This window comes from Hylobates moloch, unplaced genomic scaffold (assembly GCF_009828535.3).
Source record: "Hylobates moloch isolate HMO894 unplaced genomic scaffold, HMol_V3 SCAFFOLD_23, whole genome shotgun sequence".
In the NCBI taxonomy this organism is placed as follows: Eukaryota; Metazoa; Chordata; class Mammalia; order Primates; family Hylobatidae; genus Hylobates; species Hylobates moloch.
The window spans coordinates 30,008,644-30,029,763 of NW_026652298.1; the positions used below are offsets into that span (position 1 = coordinate 30,008,644).

At 45.3% G+C, this 21,120-nt stretch overlaps 1 protein-coding gene across 3 annotated transcripts in view; it reads right to left on the reverse strand.

Annotated features, from left to right (window-relative positions):
* SNX29 (sorting nexin 29) overlaps positions 1 to 21,120 on the reverse strand; it is a 593,868-nt gene that overhangs the window by 293,335 nt on the left and 279,413 nt on the right. For 2 of the 3 annotated variants that reach the window (XM_032145365.2, XM_032145366.2), the window contains exon 15: positions 6,757 to 6,863. In XM_032145365.2, the coding sequence (XP_032001256.1) occupies positions 6,757 to 6,863 (107 nt within the window). Of the gene's footprint in view, positions 1 to 4,038; positions 4,246 to 6,756; positions 6,864 to 21,120 lie in introns of those variants that run through there. The other variant, XM_058433797.1, reaches the window with a different exon arrangement.

A 21,120-nucleotide genomic window follows, 5' to 3' on the forward strand; every position in this document is an offset into this window, starting at 1 on the left:
AGCTGAGATTGTGCCATTGCCCTCCAGCCTGGGTGACAGAATGAGACTCTGTCTCAAAAAAAAAAGAAAAAAGAAAAAAGAAAAGGAACCTAAACCAAAGCAGTTCTGGCAAGTTCAACACAGAAAACAAGTAGAGTCTTATCAGACTCATTGCTATTAGTCTACTGAATAAATGCTTATTGTTAACTGCTATTGAATAAACGGCCTCCCAAGCACTGCTGCATTCTTATACAATTCCAGAGTTAAAGCCCCCAAGGGCCTAGCTCAGGTCATGTACCCAGCCCTGAACCAAAACCAGGACAAAGCACTTGGACTTACTGTTCCACCCAGACAGCACGCTATGGTGGAGAGGGAAGCCCTCCAAAGGAAGTCAGGATGGAGGGGAGAAGAGGAAGCACAGAGACACCTCCTGTCTACTGCAGGCACTCAGCTGGGTTCTTATGTGTCATTCCCAAAACAAACCCACTCACAGGTATGACTGGCTGCATTTCACTAACAGAGAACTTGAGGCTTAGAGAGGTTAGGGGGCGTGCCCAGGAACACACGGCAGTAAGTGGCAAATCTGAACTCAGTCTGACATGCGATACATGTGCTTTCCAAGTCACCAAGCTGCAGACGGCAGTGACAAAGTGATGCAGGCCTAAAGTCCGAATGTCGCCAACACGTCACACTGTTGTGAAGATAACTGCTAAAAAAGAATAGACCATCTCTGAAGATGAGTCCAAACCAAAGGAAATGTACTTAAAAGAGGTAAAGAAGCAAGAGCCTCAGAAGAGATCAATCATGGATGTGTCCAATATCTTATCTTCAAAACCTGGGTTGTTTCTCTTTTGATATCTTAGAATTTCAAGAAGGATGGGGAAGTTTACAGAAGAAACTCTGAGCATCACCACTAACAGTCCCTAAGAAGTGGGGAGGAATTATCTAAAGAAGCTGTGGTTAGGTGCCGACCTCTGCAGAACTGCCGTCAAAGACACAGCTCCAGGCCTGTGGGTATAACACTACCTCTGCCTTCAATTATCTGTCCTGACAATCAGAACAGGCATGTCTGCCTCACCCACAAGAATACAAGCTCCCTAAACACAGGCACTGTGTCCCATTCATCTTTGTAACTTAGGACGGCTCTTGGAATGAGGAAGAGCTAATGCAACTCACAGATGAAACACCAATGACTTTGCAACTGAAGTCGCTCTGCAAGTGGCTCACGCCTGTAATCCCAGCACTTTGGGAGGCTGAGGTGGGTAGATCACGAGGTCAAGAGATCGAGACCATCCTGACCCACATGGTGAAACCCTCATCTCTACTAAAAATACAAAAATTAGCTGGGCATGGTGATGCGTGCCTATAGTCCCAGCTACTCAGGAGGCTGAGACAGAAGAATCACTTGAACCCGGGAGGTGGAGGTTGCAGTGAGCCAAGATCATGCCACTGCACTCCAGCCTGGCGACAGAGTGAGACTCTGTCTCAAAAAAGAAAAAGAAAAAAAAATTCCGTCTAGGGTAGTGAATGCCATTTCAGGGATGTCTCTGTTTCAACCTCATGACTTCCTTGGCTCATCTCCTACAACCATCAACACTGCTACTCCCAGGGTAGGAAAAGCCACAAAGGGAGGACAAAGGAAGTTAAGGGCTGGACACTAAGAAGGCGCTCAATGGATGTGCACGAACTGAGTTGGCACCATCTATTACTCTATGGCCTCCCCAGGCTCTCCAAGCTATGCCTCCTGCTAACATTGAGGGCCAGAGGAAAGTGTGCCTCCTCTACAGAACCCATGTGCTCTTATTAGCTATCTAATCCTTTCTACCAGGTTGCTCTGAGCTCTAGTTAAGACTGAACTGTGGGCCAGGTGCAGTGGCTCACACCTGTAATCCCAGCACTTTGGGTGGCCAAGGCAGGTGGATCACCTAAGGTTAGACATTCGAGACCAGCCTGGCCAACATGATGAAACCCTGTGTCTACTAAAAATACAAAACATTGGCCAGGCATGGTGGTGGGCGCCTGTAATTCCAGCTACTCAGGAGGCTGAGGCAGAAGAATCACGTGAACCTGGGAGGGAGAGGTTGCAGTGAGCTGAGATCAGGCCATTGCACTCCAGCCCAGGCGAAAAGAGCAAAAGTCCATCTCAAAAAACAAAAGACTTAATTCACTCCCAATCTGAGGTTCTAGGACTCACATTTATCACTCTTCAAGCATTACACAAGACGACTGAAGCCACTCAACAGGCTGGCCTTCTATTCAATGTGATGTTTCTCCTACTATATGCTGGAGATGGCTCGGGCAATGAAGATACAATTTAAAAGACAATGTCCGCACTGCCCTCGAGGAACTCTCACTCTGCTGCTCCGTTACAAGTCACCTTGGAAGCAGGTAATCCTCGGCACAGACAAGATGTGCTTTTCCCCTTTCTTCTCCAGTAACAAAGGGTTTGTGACATCCCCACCACCAGCGCCATCTCAAATGGCTGATATTGCTGCAGTTTCTGTTATCTACTACTAGTTCTCCCCCTTGGGTTCTGACATTCATTCTCTTGAACATCGCTAGTGATTGTCTCTTCCGTCAAGTTAACCTTTTTCTTCTTCTTCAATAAGCTCAGCCTTCCAAAGCACGGCAGAGAGTTGTGGGTTTGCAATCTGGTGCTCAACTGTGGGGATTCAAATCCAGCTCTGCATTTTTTTTTCTTTTTTTTTTTTTTTTGAGATGGAGTCCCACTCTGTCGCCCAGGTTGGAGTGCAGAACCGTGATCCCACCTCACTGCAACTTCCGCCTCTCGCGTTCAAGTGATTCTCTGCCTCAGCCTCTCAAGTAGCTGGGACTGTAAGCGTATGCCGCCATGTCTGGCTAATTTTTGAGAATGGAAACAGATTCTATCTGGCAGACACAGTTTCCCCATGTTGACCGGGCTACTCTCGAACTCCTAGTCTGAAATGATCCACCCACCTCATTCTCTCAAAGTGCTGGGATTACAGGTTTGAGCCACCACGCCCAGCCCCAGCTCTGCTTCTTAGCAGCTAAGGACTCTTGGGAAAGTTACTAAACTTTCCAAAGCTTTGTCTGTCAACTGGAGACAGCAAGAGTATCCTCCTCAAAGAACTCTTCTCAGGATCACATACGTTCATCTACATAAAAACCCCAGCACAGTGCCTGGATCTAACAGTACTCACCTGACAGCTGCTGCTAGTACTACAGGGGCTGCGATATTACTAGTGTTTTTACCCTTGTCAGATTAATGTATACCTGTCAGAATTCTCCTGTCCTCCTTGTTTTCCTAAGTTAACAATCACAGGGTGTCAGGAACAATTTTTATACCTCCAGTCCTTGGCGCAAGATGCTCACCAGCCATTTAAAGAGGGCTTTATGGCACTGACTTTAGGTTCTGTGCTGTCCAGGACACTGGATTCCAGGTCACCAAGCACAAATGTGTAGTGTGTATGTGCAGATAGGTAAGTTGGCTTTCATGCTCTCCAAGACACCTAGATAAAAAAATTCTCAGAAACTCCCTTCGCATTGGGATGAATCACCATGTTTAAGGTGTTCCAAATATCCTTATTATCTAAAATGAGATGGACTGGGCACGATGGCATACACTTGTGATCCCAGCACTTTGAGAGGCCGAGGCGAGAGTATTGCTTGAGGTCACAAGTTTGAGACCAACTTAGGCAGCATAGCAAGATCTCATCTCTAGAAAAAATAAATTTTAAAAAATTAGCTGGGCATAGTGGCACATGCCTGTAGTCTCAGCTACTTGGGAGGCTGAGGTGGGAAGATCCGTCGAGCCCGGGAGGTTGAGGCTGCAGTGAGCCAAGGCTGTACCACTGCACTCCAGCCTAGGTGACAGACTGAGACCCTGTCTCCATAAATAACTAAGTAAATACAATGTTTCTTCTTCTTCCTTTGCCCTTCTGACATGGAAAGAAACTGTATCAACTTTTCCCCTTACATTCTTTCATTACTCTAACAAGTGTTTACAACTATCTTGGTAAAAATCAACCCATTAATAGGATGACAGAAGCATCACAAAGAACGTTCTGAGGGTCTTGATTAACAGCAAAAGTGGTGGTGTAATGAAATGCTAATGCTATTCACAGATGAAAGATCACTGGCAGAACCTGCCTTTGCAACCAAAAAAGAAGGAAAAATCAATCCGTTGTAGTAAATGCCGTTTGAGGACATGTCTGCTTCAGCCTCACACTTCTCTCAGCTCGTTGACTACAGCCAGCACCTCTACTGCTCCCGGGATAAAAGAAACTAGAAGGAAAAGAAAGGAAGCTTGAGGCTGGTAAGACGAACCTTCAGGCCTGAATCTTGAGCCCTCCCGTTTGGTGGTTCCACACTCACCCTCTCACAGCTGGCCAGAACAGCCAGGCAGGTGGACCCTGCAGTAACTCCCCACATGACCTGATCCTCTCCACACACCCCAGCTGAGGTCAGCACAGTGGGGGATGAGACTTTCACATGATCAAAGCAAAGTGGGTGCTGACACAGCCAGGACACAGCCACAGCACCACCTTTCTCCCCTCATCCACTCTGTTCCCGACCCGTAAGTCTCCTTTCAGTTCCTGCCAATGCTTTCCTTGTACTAGCCTCTGTTCTTACTGTTTCTGATGCAGAAAGCAGGCATTTCATAAACACTGAAATAAACCATCCAACCACCCGGCCCACGAATGAACTAGTGGCACTTGGCTCAGAGAGTCAAACACCCAATCACTGTCTTCTTGCACCCCCACCCCACCCCTACACGCTGCCCAGCAGCCCCACAGGTGGAGAATCTCCATGCAGAGCACTGCCTGGACCCAGCACTCAATGCCTTTGTGGACCCTGCGAAGTAGGCACCCTCGCTGAGCTGCACTGGTCTGATGGAGTCCTCACCACAGCACCCTTGTTCCCCCAGAGGAACAGAACCTTTCATCCTGCACTTTCATTCTGAGAACGCTTTCACCCTCTCTAGCTCATCAGGCCTTCATTCACTCATTCAGTAAATCCAGACATCCCCAACCCAGGGGAACTTAAAAATTCAAGGGTTACACAGCATCTGCCATTTGCCAATAAGTGGCTGTGGAATGTACAGAGGTGGCAAAGACACAGTCCTACCTTTCAGGGGCTCCGAGTCCACAATGGGAAAGAAATACACACAAGTTGTCCCAATCCTGAGATTGGGGCCCTGCTTCCCTCTCCACTTGGGCCTTCCGGGCACAGACCCATGGCCCAGAACCCTGGCACTGCCACCAGCCAAGTCTGAGTCTCACGGCCCCATTGAGGGAGCTCCCAAGGAAAGGCACAGCAGTGGGCAGAGAGCACACAGGAGTGCCCTGTCCCCAGGCCTCCCCAGCCTGGCTTTCGACTCATCCCCACCAGCCTGTGTGTTAAGGCCTCAGCTTGCCTTCCCTTGCGCTCACGTGAGTTAGAATGCAAGATGTTTCTAAAGCCACCTTCCCTCTTTAGAGGCACTTTAGAGACCAGACAAAACAGATGGTAAGAATGGCAGCCTGAACCAGCAATGAACTTAAGGGGACCCCCTCCAAAGCCCTGGGCCTCTGAAACCCACCCAAGCTCAGGCATGTCTCCGCAGCAATGAGTGACTGTTTTCTTGATTATCAAAATAAAACTCACTGTAGAAGATTTAGAAAGAACAGAAAGTTTGCTTGTGTACTTAGTATGTGTATGTATGAACATACAGACATGACTTCCAACACTACCACCAAGGGACCATTACAGCATGTACACACCTCATCAAAAACATAGCTTCTCAACTTTACCATTGAATACGATAATAAATTGATGGTTTTTGAAAAACCTCTTTATCATATTCAAGAATTACCTTTTTTTAAATCAGGTATCAATAAGGTTATAAAATGATTTTTCATTACCTACCAAGATAATTATCTGGTTTTTCTCTTTGAGGCTACTAATGAGATGACTTACATGGATGAATTTCCTAACATGCACCCATCCTTGCAACCCTAAATAAACCCTATGTTTTATGTGCACTGCTCTTTCAATATGCGACTGAATTTGAGTAATGACTTTCTAGAATTTTTGTACATCTTATACACAAATGATTCTATTTGATAGTTTTCTTTTTTATGCTATCTTTGTCAGGATTTTTTTATATCACAGTAATGCATACCTGAACCAAGATAGAGACGTAAAAAAACCCTCTCAGGAAATATAAATAGCAAAGGGCTCTTTGTGTATTACCTTGAAGAGTTTCCTAGAATCACCATGAAACCCTCTAGGCTTGCTATCTTCTAAGGAAGCAGTTCTTCAGTTATTTGTACAACTTTATTCCAAAGTGTTTTGGTTTTTTTTTTTTTCTTTCCTTTTCTTTTGAGGGTGAGGGGGTCACTTCGACCAGTTTGCCTCATCTTCAATTAATTCTGATAATGAATGTTCTTCTGAAAAATAGTTCATCTCATCCATATTTTCACATTTAATAGCAAAAAGTGCATGTGATATTCTCTCCTGTTTTCATCTCCGAATCTTACAATTGTTTTACTTTTAATGTTACATATATATGTTTTCTCTTGTTTCCTTATCATAAGTGCCAGAAATTTCCAGTAATTAAGTGATATTTTTCAAAAGATCAGCTCATACTTCTCTTTATAAAGCACACTGATTTGGTCTTGTTTTGTTTTGTGGGGCTGAGGAGTTGCTTGGTTGTTTTGCTAACGTGTCTTTAGAACAGGCTGGGCTTATCCTGGAAAGTCTCCAACACAGCCAACATCAGAAACAAAGACACACAGAATCCACCGGCCTTACCTCGATGAGCTTCCTTTCGTAGGAGCTTGCAAGTTCTTCAGCAATTTCTCCCGGCTTCTGCTCAGTTACTGTAACTTCTCCATCAACACTCCAAAGATTTGGCACAACTTTAGAGAAAGAGAGACATGTCATAAATATTTCAACAGTATCAAAAATTATTCTCCCAGTAAAAAAAGAAACAATTCTTCTTTCTCAGATGACTTCAGATTGAAAAAGCTCTCAAGAAAAACACACGCACACACTTACTAACTACTTCAACAATGGGACATTTTCGCCTAAGTACAATAAAATGAGTGACAAGGCCAGGCATGGTGGTGTGCACCTGTAGTGTCAGCTGCTCAGGAGGCTGAGGTGAGAGGATCGCTTGAGCCCAGGAGGTCGAGGCTGCCATGGGCTATGATTGTGCCACTGTCATCCAGCCTAGGTGACAGAACTAGACTTTGTCACTTAAAAAAAAAAGTGATAAGCTGTATTTTTAAAATGCAAGAACTGTCATGAGATAGAAGCACAGGAGTCAAGAAATAATCTTGTCACTACTTTCCATTTCAGGAGAAAACAGGCAATGTTTTGGCAGGTTTGGCAAGACATTAGAGCCTATATTTGCTGGGTTTTTTGGGGGCGAGAGGTTTTGTTTTGTCTGTTTTGTTTTTTTGAGATGGGGTATCCTCTGTCACCCAGGCTGGAGTACAGTGGCACAATCAATCATACAGCTCACTACAGCCTCAAACTCCTGGGCTCAAACAATCCTCCTGCCTCATCCTCCTGAGTCACTGGGACTGTAGGCATACCCCTGCTGCACCAGGCTAGTTCTTTTTCTGTTTTTTTTTTTTTAGTTTTTGTAGAGACAAAGTCTCACTATGTTGACCAGGCTGGTCTCGAACTCCTGGTCTCAAGTGATCCTCCCTCCTCAGCTTCCCAAAGTGCTAAGATTACAGGTGTGAGTCACTGCATTCAGTCCACTTACATCTTTTATATTTGCCAAGTTTCTTTTTCTACAACAAAAAAGTGATCCAGTGAGGTAGAGCCTGCTGACAGCCAGCTATGGAGCACCAATGGGGGTCAGAGTATGTGTAAAACCAAGGATTGGCATTTATAAACCATACCTAGGATGACAGCAAGAAAACCTCTAGAAAAACTCGAAAACCAACACAGAACATCAGTGCAAAAGACATATTAAAGAGACTGGCTCCCAGGTCAGAGCAAGCATGCACACAGACAGCTCCGAGTAGTGTTTCCATGATTACGTATATGCCCATATATGCCCACTCTGTAGGGAAGAGCAAATAAAGAAGAACTGGGAATGAACCAGATAGTTCCAAGAAAAGCAGTAAACAAGAACAGGGAAGACCTCCCACACCAAGGGCAAAGAAAAACATCCACAGCATGTTTGATGCCTCAAAACAAGCATCAACGATGCAGGATCAGTTTCCTGTGTGTTCTGGGACAAGAAACCCCTTGGATGCCCTATCAGCTGTATGGAGGGGCAGTGAGGCTAAACAACGATCTGAGACTAGCCCCCCAGTGATAGGGGGTAGCCTTCAGGGAGAAGGTGAAAGTCAGGAAGGCTGAGCCAAACCAGGAGTCAAAACTGAAGCAACTAAGCCAGGTGGCTAAGCCTCCTCGGGCCACACTGTTAGAGCCCACCGAAGGCTCAAGGCCCTGAGTGACAGCACGGAACACGCAAAAGGAAGCCCTGAATCCTGGGCCACGAACATAGGGAGTGACCCAATCACAACAGATAACCCCAAATAGTTATGGAAAGAAAAACTGTGAAGAACTCTGTAAAGATGAGAGCCTGAACACAGTAATTTACACTCACATCCTCTCAAAATCCCATTAAAATGTCAACTGAGGCCGGGCGCGGTGGCTCACGCCTGTAATGCCAGCACTTTTGGGAGGCCAAGGCGGGTGGATCACTTGAGGTCAGGAGTTTGAAACCACCCTGGCCAACATGGAGAAACGCTGCCTCTACTAAAAATATGAAAATCAGCTGGACATGGTGGCACGCTCCTGCAATCCCAGCTACTTGAAGGGCTGAAGCAGGAGAATCACTTGAACCAGGGAGACAGAGATTGCAGCGAGCCAAGATTGTGCCACTGCACTCCAGCCTGGGCAACAGAGCAAGACTCTGTCTCAAAAAAAAAAAAAAAAAGCCAATTAAAATGTTTCCTGTGAGGTGATGATGAATATGTTAAGTACCCAGATTTGATCATTAAATTTTGTATACATCTATCATAATATCACACACTACCTCATACATATGTACAATTATCATGTGTCAAAAATAATAATAAAAGCAAAAAAAAGGTTTTTATAAAGACATCGCTCAAAAAAAAAAAAAGAACTGGAGAGGAAACAAAACAACAAAACTATAGAAGCTGAGAATCAGGTAGATGACTGATAAATAACTTGACAGACCTGAGAAAATTTCATTCCTAAATAGACATGGGTGCCACCAAAATAATATCTGATGAGAATGGAATGACTCACAAAAGGCTAATGAATTGTTAGCACAAGACACCTCTGGAAGTGAGGGTGAACACAGGACTAGAAATCAAAAGAAAGGTTTTAAAAGTCTGTTTAAGAAGCGATTAGCAGAATATACATGTTTATTCTCCGAGAAAATGTGGTAGGTCTGGACTGAGTTGAGGTTGGGGTATTCTATTTTTTTAACGGAGAGAGAAAAGTTCCACACACTGAACTTCTAAGTTTCTCCCATTCTTCTTCCCTCTCCCCAGCCCCACTCATTCGCAGAACAGCAGGCAGACAGCATTTGCCTCTAAGCCAAGGAATGGAAACGTATTCTCCCAGGAATCTAAAAAACCTTTGGAGACCAGGAGTAGTTCTCCAGTGGAATGGCACAGCCAGATCACCCCAACAGGCCCAAAGTCAATGTTCATGGAGCTTCAGATCAATTTCTAACCCCACTCCAAAACATCTGAGCAGATGTCTAGAAATCACACCCCATTTGAGAAAAGCACCTAAGATGAAAGACTGAGACAGGAATAAACAAGAGAAAAGCAACTTGCAGGAAAGAGAGACTATTTAGGGAAAACACTCCAAAAGCAAACTGTGGGTAATATTTCCAGAGAGAGAGGAGGAGACAGGGTAGTCATGAAGTAAGAATAGGGAGATACTTAAAAAGGAGAAAAAGAAAAACACGAAGCACACAAAAGCCCTTTTACAGAGTGAAACTATATAACAGCAAAAATAGAACAGGGACAGTAAGGGAAAGGGTAGCAAAATTTCCAGAAAATAGAAGCAATGAATAACAAAATGGAATACAAGCCTGGGCAACATGGCGAAGCCCCACCTCTGCAAAAACCACAAAAATTAGTGCGGCGTGGTGCCACATGCCTGTAGTCCCAGGTACTCAGGAGGCTGAAGTGGGAGGATCGCTTGAGCCTGGGAGGCAGAGGTTGCAGTGAACTAAGATGGCATCACTGCACTTCACCCTGGGCCACAGAGCAAGACCCTGTCTCAAAAAGAAAAAAGAGGGGGGGAATAGAGAACTACAAGTCCAAATGAGAAGAGATCAAGAAAGGAGAAAAAGATAACACACAGACGAGGAAATCAAAGACATAATTCAGAGCCAAAAGACACGAGGGGCAGGATGGAAGAGTTCAATGAACGTCCAGCAAAATGGACAAAAGCAAGCCTCATTCACAGACTTCAGAACACAGGGCACAGAGAAGAGAGGCTACCAACTTTGAAGTGGAAGAAGAATTTTTACAAAGGATAAAAACTAGAAATCGCGTAGGATTTCTCAACAGCAACATGGAAATCCAGAAAACAATGAAGAAACATCTTCAACATTCTGAAGAAAAATTATTTTGGGCCTTATATACCCAGGCAAGTCACGTGAGAGGCAGGATAAAGGCATTTTCAGACATGTGACCCTGCAGAAACTTTACCCCACACCTAAAGAAGGGAAGAATTCTAGCAATCGTTAATACATAGATCCCAAGATATAGGGGATCAAACACAAAAGTGAGCCAGAGAATATTTCATAGTAACAAAAAAGCATAAACAACCCAAATGGCTATCACCTGGTAAGTCAACAAGATGCGGTCTAGTCATGCAGGGGAGTACTATTCAGCCATGAGAGGAATGAACAGCCGACTCACACTGCAACATGGATAGACCGTGAGAGCATTCAGCCAGGGGAAAGAAGCCAGATCCAAAAGGCTGCAGATTACCAGAGCCCAAAAACACGAAATGTCCAGGGAAGGTCTTAAGTTGCCAGGGTCTGGGGGAAGGAGGGATAAAGACCGACTGCTAAAGGGTATGAGGTTTCTTTGGAGAATGACAAAAATGTTCTGTAATTAGAGAGTGGTGATCGTTGCACAATTTGTGAATATAAAAACCACTGAGGGTCGGGCGTGGTGGCTCGTGCCTGTAATCCCAGCACACTGGGAGGTTGAGGTGGGCAGATCACCTGAGGCCAAGCATTCGAGACCAGCCTGGCCAACATGGTGAAACCCAATCTCTACTAAAAATACAAAAATTAGCCGGGCATGGTGGTGTGCGCCTGTAACCCCAACTACTCGTGAGACTGAGGCATGAGAATCACTTGAACCCGGGAAGCAGAGGTTGCAGTGAGCCGAGATCCAACCACTGCACTCCAGCCTGAGCAACAAGAGAAAAACTCCATCTCAAAAACAAACCAAAAAAAAAAAAAAAACCACCACTCAAATTATGCACTCTCAAAGGGTGAACTGTATGTTATGTGCATTATATCTCAAGAAAGCCGTTAAGAAAAAAAGTGAGTTGGAGAGTGTGGGCCCACAAGCAGCAGGCTTCTGGCTAGAGTAGGCCAGAAGGCACCGGGAGAGACTGCCTTGGGTGCAAGCGGGAGGCAGCCTAAAGTGCCTGAATGTACCAGGGGGATTTACACACTGAGGACAAACTTGGAGTTGAATTAAGTATTAACACCAGAGAAATCAAGAGATTGTGCAGGAAAAACAATCATGCACCTCACAGCTGTGGACAGCATTTCCAGTTATAATAATGTAATCACTGAATACCGATCTAACCACTGAATACCGATCTAACCAAAATGATGATACCACTGTGCCAGAGGATGGGGAGCTGCGTGTTATGTGTGTTTTCTGGAGGTGGAGCAGTCGAAGACAGTTACCCTTCCTCTTCCACAATGAGAAGTAATTCCAACAACTGAAAAACAAAAAAGTGGCAACAGGCGTGTTGATCAGAGATACGGAGGCGACAACCCAAAGCATGAGTGGAAAAGCTTCCAAGAGGGGCTTCTGAAGGGTGGGAAGTGGGAGACGGTGACAGCCAGAGGCCTCCTGTCTCTTGTAACAAAGCTAAGAGAACCAACGACTTTTCTATGTACCTGCGAAGATCTGATGTAAAGACACAAATAAAATTATGCATAAACTATAATTATATGTTAGTGATATGTAAACTATGTAATCAGAATTTGAGGGGAGCCTGCACTTAGCCATGGGACTTAGAAAAGGCAGGTAAGAGAGCAGCGGAGCCCGTCAGCAGGGCAACCAGGAGACAGATACCATGGCAGGGACCGCACCATGAAGCTGGCTGCAGCTGCTTAGCAGAGCATGGTGCTAATACATACCCAAAATGGTGAACTCACAGCCCTGCTCTGCCCCTGACTCCAAATTATCTCCTCATCTTGGCCAGGCCCAGACTGCTGCCCTCTGCAAGGAGGTCCTGCTCATCACGATTCATTCAACCCGCTTCAAGTCCACACATCTTATTAGCAATCAAGCCACTGGCCTCCTGTCCCCAAGGCACCAGCCCCCTGTCCCCAAGGCACCAGCCCCTCTGGGACTATATTTAAGAAGAATCAGCAACCTTCAACACCAGGAGGATACAGATGCAGAAATAAGCTTTTTGACCTTGAAGGCTTCGGGAAAGACCCTGGACAGTCATGAATTTACTCTTAGCAACTAGCCAGTCAACCTTCCCCTGCAGCTACCTGACTTCCTTGCTGCCCTGGTTCAGTTTTAGCAAGGATGCCAAAAATTTCAATTCCATGTATGAAATAATACAAAATTAAGCCTAACTATATCATACTTTTCCCATCAGTAGGCAGCTTCAAAGATGGACCCCAGGCAGGGCGCAGTGGTTCACACCTGGAATCCCAGCACTGCGGGAGGCTAAGGTGGGCGGATCACTTGAGGTTAGGAGTTCGACACCAGCATGCCCAACGGGGTGAAACCCTGGTCTCCGCTAAAAATACAAAAATTAGTCGGGCATGGTGGGACATGCCTGTAATCCCAGCTACTCAGGAGGCTTAGGCAGGAGAATCACTTGAACCCAGGAGGCACAGGTTGCAGTGAGCCGAGATCACGCCACTGCACTCCAGCCTGGGCAACAGAGGGGGACACTGTCTCAAAAAAAAAAAAAAAGATGGTTCCAATATATTACATTCTTATATAATCCCTACCCCTTGAGCATAGGCTGGACTTACTGACTCACCTCCAATAAACAGACTACGGCAGAAGTGATGGGGTTTCACCACTGAGATTAAGTTACAAAGACTGCGGCTTCTGTGTGACGTGGCCTTTCTTGTTCATTGATTCTCATGAGCCCCCTACGGAGAGAACTTCATGGCAAGGAACTGATGCACGCAGCCAACAGCCCCCATGAGCCACACGAGGGGCAGTGCACCCTCCTCCGGTGGAGCCTTGGGACAACCACAGCCTCCAACTGCCGCCTTGATAGAGTCTTAGGAGAGACCCTGAGCCAGGCATGTGGCTAAGCCACACCCAGGCTGTCTATCCCACACAAACTGTGAGATAGTAAATGTTTGTTGTTTTAAGTCATCTAACTGTGGGGTAATTTGTTACACAACAATAGTTAACTAACATAGAGTCTTTAACCATTCCATAGTTACTTCTTGAGAGACTACTTTATTTATTTATTTATTTTTTATTTTTTTTTTTGGTGGGGGGGAGAGTCTCGTTCTGTTACCCAGGCTGGAGTGCAGTGGCGCAATCTTGGCTCACTGCAACCTCCACCTCCCCGGTTCAAGCCATTCTCCTGCCTCAGCCTCCCGAGTACCTGAGATTACAGACACGTGCCACCATGTCCGGCCATTTTTTTTGTATTTTTAGTAGAGATGGGGTTTCACCACGTTGGCCAGGCGGGTCTCGAATGCCTGGCCACAGGTGATCTACCCACCTTGCCCTCCCAAAGTGCTGGGATTACAGACATGAGCCACCGTGCCCGGCCCAGAGACCACTTCAAATTAGATTGAGTTAGACCGTGAAGTTACAGAGATGGTGATATCATTTCATGTAGATGGCATGCACAAAAAAATAAAAATAAAAATAAGAGGTAAATGTGCCATGTTGCTCCATAGCTTAAAGATTAATATTTACAAAGTGAGGGAATCGACTGAACAGGTTAGACGTCTCCCACCCCTCAACTGCCGAAGGTGAGTATACGGGGTCAAGGCGTGAAAGGCCATTCATGCCATGAGGCTAAGTTCATGCAAGCACAACATCGGATTTACTTTCAAGTCGAGAAGATTCATTTGCCTTGGGAGTAAAAGAACATCTGGGTATTAAGGAAGGCAGCACAATTAAAGTCTGAGTAATGTCAAGTCATTTGAGAGACAAAAATAACAGATGACAACACCATTCTACACTCTTTGCACATCCCCTCAGTAAACCAATCAATTCATAAAGAATCAATTGTGACTGAATTCTGAAAGTCAAATCTAAACAATAAATACAAACATTGGCAACTGATCAAACTACAACTTTTCTAAGTTGCATCTTTCCTGAGGGTGATTCATGAGTTTTAAAACTGAAAGAATGGGGCTGGACGTGGTGGCTCACATCTGTAATCTCTAAGACTTTGGGAGGCCAAGGTGGGTGGATCACTTGAGGTCAGGAACTCGAGACCAGCCTGGCCAACATGGTGAAACCCCATCTCCACTTAAAATACAAAAATTAGCTGGGTGTGGTGGTGTGGACCTGCAGTCCCAGCTACTCAGGAGGCTGAGGCAGGAGAATCGCTTGAACCTGGGAGGTGGAAACTGCAGTGACCCAAGATCGTACCACTGCACTCCAGCCTGGGCAACAGAGTGAGACCTCATCTCAAATAATAATAATAATAATGTAAAGTAAAATGGAAAGAATGACAATTTAATACCCCAAGAGAAAAACATACTTCTCTATTCATGTCGATGATAGCTCACACTGACTTCAAAAATGGAAGGCTTCTAGATATTGGTTAGCAATGCAATCTGAAATGCATTAACAATTTCTGCTCGTATTCTGAGTTACCTTGACAGTGCTCAGAACTTTGTATTTTGCCCTGGTCAAGGACTGCATGAAAAGTACACCTGCTGGAATCCAAGAAGACAGAAGCTTTCATCTACATGGCTGGATATTTCCATGTTCAATCAGAAACTTACATTGTGCTTAAAAAGCTCAAATAGAAAGGTCAAAAGAGCAAAAAATAAGGCTGTATTTAATTTCAAATTTTCTAATTAAAATTTGAAAACTATATCCATATGTAATGGGTTGTCACAGAAATCAAAATAATGATACTGCTTCAACTTACATAGCACTGCAGATTACACAGTATTTTCACATCAAAATCTCAGAGGAGCCTCCAAGCAGGATTCAGTCTGGCCATTTTAATCTCGTGCCAAATGTGAAGATGGTGATGCTATTAACTGGGATTTCCCATTGAGCCAATCAACCTAGTTAACATCTACCTTATTCACGGGAAAAATCCACACTCTACTTGCCTGCCTGTACTCTGAACAGTCAGCAACTTTCTCCTGTGTCTCCCTGATGGCATAATTATAAAAGTTCCACTCCAAATGAGAAAATAATGATTTGGCAAAAACAAGCAGCCTTCTCTCTTTACATTCAAATAGACAGGGAGACTGTTTCGTAGAAGTATATAGACATTTATGTTCCATAAGAACTAACTTTCATGTTCCAGAAATGCTGTGGGTTAGTCAGTACCATCGGCGGGTCATCTAAACTTAGAGAACATTCATAACTTTTCATCTCATCACTGCCGGCCATATCTGTTTGGGGGTATCTGTGTGAAGTCGTCTAAAATAGGTATAAACTGTGCTGAGCTTGCTAGCAGGCACCAGAGAACACATAGGGTTTTCTGTCTAAATTAAGTGAAACTTCTGATGCCATGGAGAGCGGCATGACGAGGTTACTGTTTTGCTTTCAGTGTGAACAAGCTGAGCATGACCCAGATGCAAACAGTGTGAGATGCTGGTGGCGAAAATAAAGAATCACTTTAAATTTGGAGATGATTTCCCAGGACATTCAAATGCACAAAATGAGGTATGCCCAGGGCCCATAACAACGGGCAAGGTTCTGTGTCTTGGGAAATTTGGGACACTTTACGGTTCCAAAGGAGAAAGGACCCTTCCAGGTGAGGTGCCAATGATGTCTACAAGACACCAGTTACTCAGTGTTCCAACAAAGGAAATGGTCTTCCTAACAGTAACATCCACCACCTTCAAGTGCTCACTGTGGCAAAGGGAGAAACACAGGCAACAAGACCCTGGAGCTGTGCAATGAAACAGATCCTGGGAGTCAAAGTCTGGCTCCACCGCTTAGCAGGGGTGACTTTGGGCAAGTCCTTCATTTAGTTCCTACACAACTAGCTACTGAAGGTGCATTACCTGCCAGGCACCAGGCACTAGAGATACAGCGATGTATCAAGTGGGGGGAAAGTGAGTGCCAATATGAAGCTTCTGTTCCACTGAGGAGACTCAGAGACCCAAGAAGTGACTATTTAATATGCCAGGCCAGGAGAAGGGCTAGAGGAAGTTAAAGAGTGGGAAAATGATGGTGGCGAGTGCTAGTTAAATAAGGTTCGAAGAAAGGCCTCGCTAGTGAAGAGCTGTCTGAGCAGAGACTGGGATAAGGCAGGGGAGTGAGCTCTGCACAGCCCTGGAGAGAACGTTCCCGGGAACCGCAAATGCAAAGGGCCTGGGGCGGGCACCCACGTGTTCTACCAACAGTGAGGGGGCCCCATGTGGCTAAAGGATAATGAAGGAGGGAGACATTTGGTAGGAAATGAGACCACAGACAGGACAGTAAGGGTTTTCAGGCTATGGCATTTTATTCTGAGCAAAACAAGCAGCCCCTGGAGGATTCAGAAGAAGTGGGATGATTGGACGTTTTTAGGGATCACTCCACAGGGTATACGCAGTGCACAGGCTGGGAGGTAGAAGCCAGGGAGCGAACAGCTCAGATCTCCCTCCAAAAGATAACTTGCCATTCCATTGCAAGGAATGTGGCTACCCAACAGCCTCCAGCTACAGCACCTTCCAGAGGCGCTGCTCTTTCCGGACAGCCTGGTCAACAGCTGAGCACACATGGCTGCTCCCACAGGATGAGGGAGGTTCCAGTGCCCTGCCATGGTCTTAGGCTCCAGCACAAACAGAAATCCACAGGCAGCAGTAAAGGTGCTAAGGGGCTACTACCTACATGGCCCCAGGAGCACAGCACGGCCTGGACAATTTAACAGTCCCACTTGAGGCTTCAAACACCACGGCACGAAATCTCTATTTCAGAGCTGAGAAAATGGAGGGCTGGGTTTTTAGAAAATGCTGTCAATGATGAACCCAGTGATGGAAACCCCAGCCTGCCTAATTTCAAAATCCCCCACTTGGGAACATCCAAGGCCATGTGTTAAACACCAAAGGGAGCCTACTCCCTTGCATGCCACACACACACACACACACACACACACACACACACACACACACTCTCTCTCTCTCTCTCTCTCTCTCTCTTGCACCCATGCTAACATTTTTGGTTGTCTACTCATGATTTAAGAAAACCATAAATTTTAACCTTTCCAAATGCTTTAAAAACACATTCTACGAACCTACTTCCCAAGTAATGGATTCTCCACTAAAAAGCAAGGGGCTCCAGTGACATCCAAGCCAAGGAAATACTACCCAAAAAGTACAGGCTGGGCCGGCTGTGAGCCCAGCACTTTGGGAGGCTGAGACAGGCGGATCACTTGAGATCAGGAGTTTCCAGACCAGCCTGGCCAACATGGTAAAACTCCATCTCCATAAAAATACAAAATTAGCCAGGCATGGTGGCGGGTGTCTGTAATCTCAGCTACTCAGGAGGCTGAGGCAGGAGAATTGCTTGAACCCAGGGGGCAGAGGTTGCAGTGAGCCGAGATTGTGCCGCTGCACTCCAGCCTGGGTGGCAGAGCAAGACTCCATCTCAAAAAAAAAAAAAAAAAAAAAATTTACATACTTGACTGTATCCCTCAAGAACAAGACCAAGACCAAGAACCATGTTGTCTGAGTGGGATATTCTTTTTTTTTTTTTTTGTAATAGAGGGAGAATTGCAGATGATCAATAGTGTGGGCAGAGACACAAGCCATCCCTGGGTTCAAATTTTGGCTCTATCATGAAGACACTGTAATTCATAATAGGAAATACACATTATTTGATTTCGCAACATTTCCTGGCATACAGCTCCAAAGTCCCTTGGAATCTCCTAAGTGACAGGTGTTGTTTTATAAGCTACTGAGATGACTGGTAGACCATGGTCTCCAGAGGGGCTGGTTGGTCAGAAGCACAGGTGACAACATGGACTTGCAACTGAAATCCGAAATAGAGGCAGTGCTGGGGGACTAAGCCCTTACCCTGTGAGGTCCTGTCAGAATTGAAGTGTAGGAAGCTCGGCTGGTGTTGGAGAATTGCCTGGTGTGGAAGAAACCCCTACACATGTGGCAGCAAAAATGGTGTGTTGAGAGTAGTGTGAGTATAAACGGAAAAACAACCTGAAGCTGGACACGGTGACTCACACCTGCAATCCCAGCACTTTGGGAGGCTGAGGCAGGAGGATCGCTTGAGCCCAGTTATTCAAGACCAACCTGGGCAACATGGTGAGACCATGTCTCTATCTCAAAAAAAGAAAAAAGAAAAACACAATTTGTTTTTCCCTATAGGTGTCACTAACTAGCAGCTCTTGGACTCATTACTTCCTTTCTCTGAACCTCAGTTTCCTCATTTGTAAAATGGGGATAATGGTAACTCTTGTGATAATTAAACATGAGAAAAATAGAAATTACTTTCTAGTCTCACGCCAAGTGTCAAAGATACGAGAGTTTTCTTTTTTTTGAGACAGGGTCTCTCACTGTCACCCTCACTGGAGTGCAGTGATACGGTCATGGCTTACTGCAGTCTCGAACTCCCCAGGCTCAGGTGATCCTCCACCTCGGCCTCCCAAGTAGCTGGGACTAAAAGGCGTGTACCATCAAACCCAGATAATTAATTTTTGCACCTTTTTTTTTTTTTTTTTTTTTTTGGTAGAGTTGAGGTTTCACCATGTTTCCCAGGCTGGTCTCAAACTCCTAGGCACAAGTGATCCACGCACCTCAGCCTCCCAAAGCACTAGGATTATAGGCATGAGCCACTGTGCCCAGCCAACATGAGAATTTTTTAAAAGCCAAATGCAAGAGTGACAGCCTGCCCTCTTTTTAAAATCAGAATGCCTCTCCATTAAGTTTCATGTCTCATGTGTCTTTCCTGAGAAATCTGCTCACCTGTTTCGAAGCTGCATCTCTCTTCCAAGAGATCAGCTAAATATATAACGCATGCACAGGGACAGCTGGGAATGGCTGTTGCATAAAATCAAAGCTGTCATCACACCCTTCCCCAGCCACAGTCCCACCTGCTCATGTGATGGAGCCCAGCAGAGGCTCCGATGGAAACTTTAGAGTTCTGTTTCTCCCCCTAAGTGAAAAGCAGTTTGACAATGAAAACTACTCCTTTGCTGGAATAAAACATGCGGACGGCTGTGCCAGACAGAGCAATTCCCTGCCCTGAACCAAGTGGTGCAGAAGTATTTGCTCGAAAGAACTCTGGGCCCTAACTGCACCCTACAGATCCAAAAAAGGAGGTGTCAGCTTGTCAGCAAAGGGACAGGGTATCACAGATCACCCCAAATGCTGTTTTTAAGCCAGCTCATTCCAAAAAAACAAAAACAAAAACAAAAAACAGCTCATTCCAAACAGCAGATGTATCTGGGTTCAAAAATTAAACTATTAACAGAAATGCATGTAGTATGGTTCTATTTTGGTGAGAATGGAAAGCTATCATCCAGGTATGTACATGGTGGTCTGAGCACAAAGGACACACTCAGGCTATTAACTGTTGTGCCCTGGGATATGGAGGGCAATAGGTAATAGGTGTTTTCATCCTAAACCTGTGAAGCATTTTTTTTTTTTTTTTTTTGAAACAGAGTCTTGCTCTGTCACCCAGGCTGGAGTGCGGTGGCATGATCTCGGCTCACTGCAACCTATGCTTCCCAGGTTCAAGAGATTCTCCTCCCTCAGCCTCCCAAGTAGATGGAACTATAGGCACTTGCCATCACGTCCGGCTAATTTTTGTATTTTCAGTAGAGACAGGGTTTCACCTTGTTAGCCAGGCTCGTCTCAAACTCCTGACTGCAAGTGACCCTCTGGCTTTAGCCTCCCAAAGTGCTGGGATTACAAACGTGAACCACAGCACCCGGCCCTGTGAAGGATTTCTATTTGGTGCAATAAGAACGTGACTTCTGCAATTCATTCTTAAAGCAGCAGAGTTATACATATCAGAGGCAGAAACTGTTGTTTGTAAGGCCTGGGTTTATGGAACAAAGCCTTCCTCGGGAAATTACTGTGCAACCTGCCCTTAAGAAAAGAACCTTGGAATTTCAAAAGCCCATGCAGAGGGTTTCACAGAGCTGCCTCAATGCTAGGACTCTATGCCATACCACAGGCAGTTAGATATGGGGCAGCTAAAAAATGATGCATGTCAACAGAGTGAGGACACAACACTGCAAAAGGCACAGGGACTGGGGCCAGACAGACCTGGGTTCAAATCCTGGCTCAGCCACTTTCTGCAAGGGGCTCAGCTGCCCGGCACACAGTCTCCTGCCCAGAACGAAGAGAATAATCACATCTTTCTTGCCGGTTAACATCAGAGGAGGCATCAAGGAAGAGCTGAATCAGTCAGAAGGGTGCTTGGTCCGGAAAGCATGCTCCATGGATGGCAATGGTGGTGGAGGTCGCTGGAGTCATTAATAGAACATCAGATCATGACCTTGACCGTCTACCTAGATTAGAAGCTTCAAAAGGGCAAAGACTCCATCTAGTTTCTCAGAACCCATGAAACATCCACAAATTGGACTCTCATTCCTTCCTGACTGAATTACTGACCAATACCTCACTTGAGCCTGACTGTAAAAACTTAGAAAAAAAAAAAATCAGTCAACAAAGACAAAATTTATCACTCTCACTAGGGATGCCATCCAACTAATAAGGTACATTTAACATGGCTTTATAATGTTTTCTCTTTGTTTCTTTAAAAA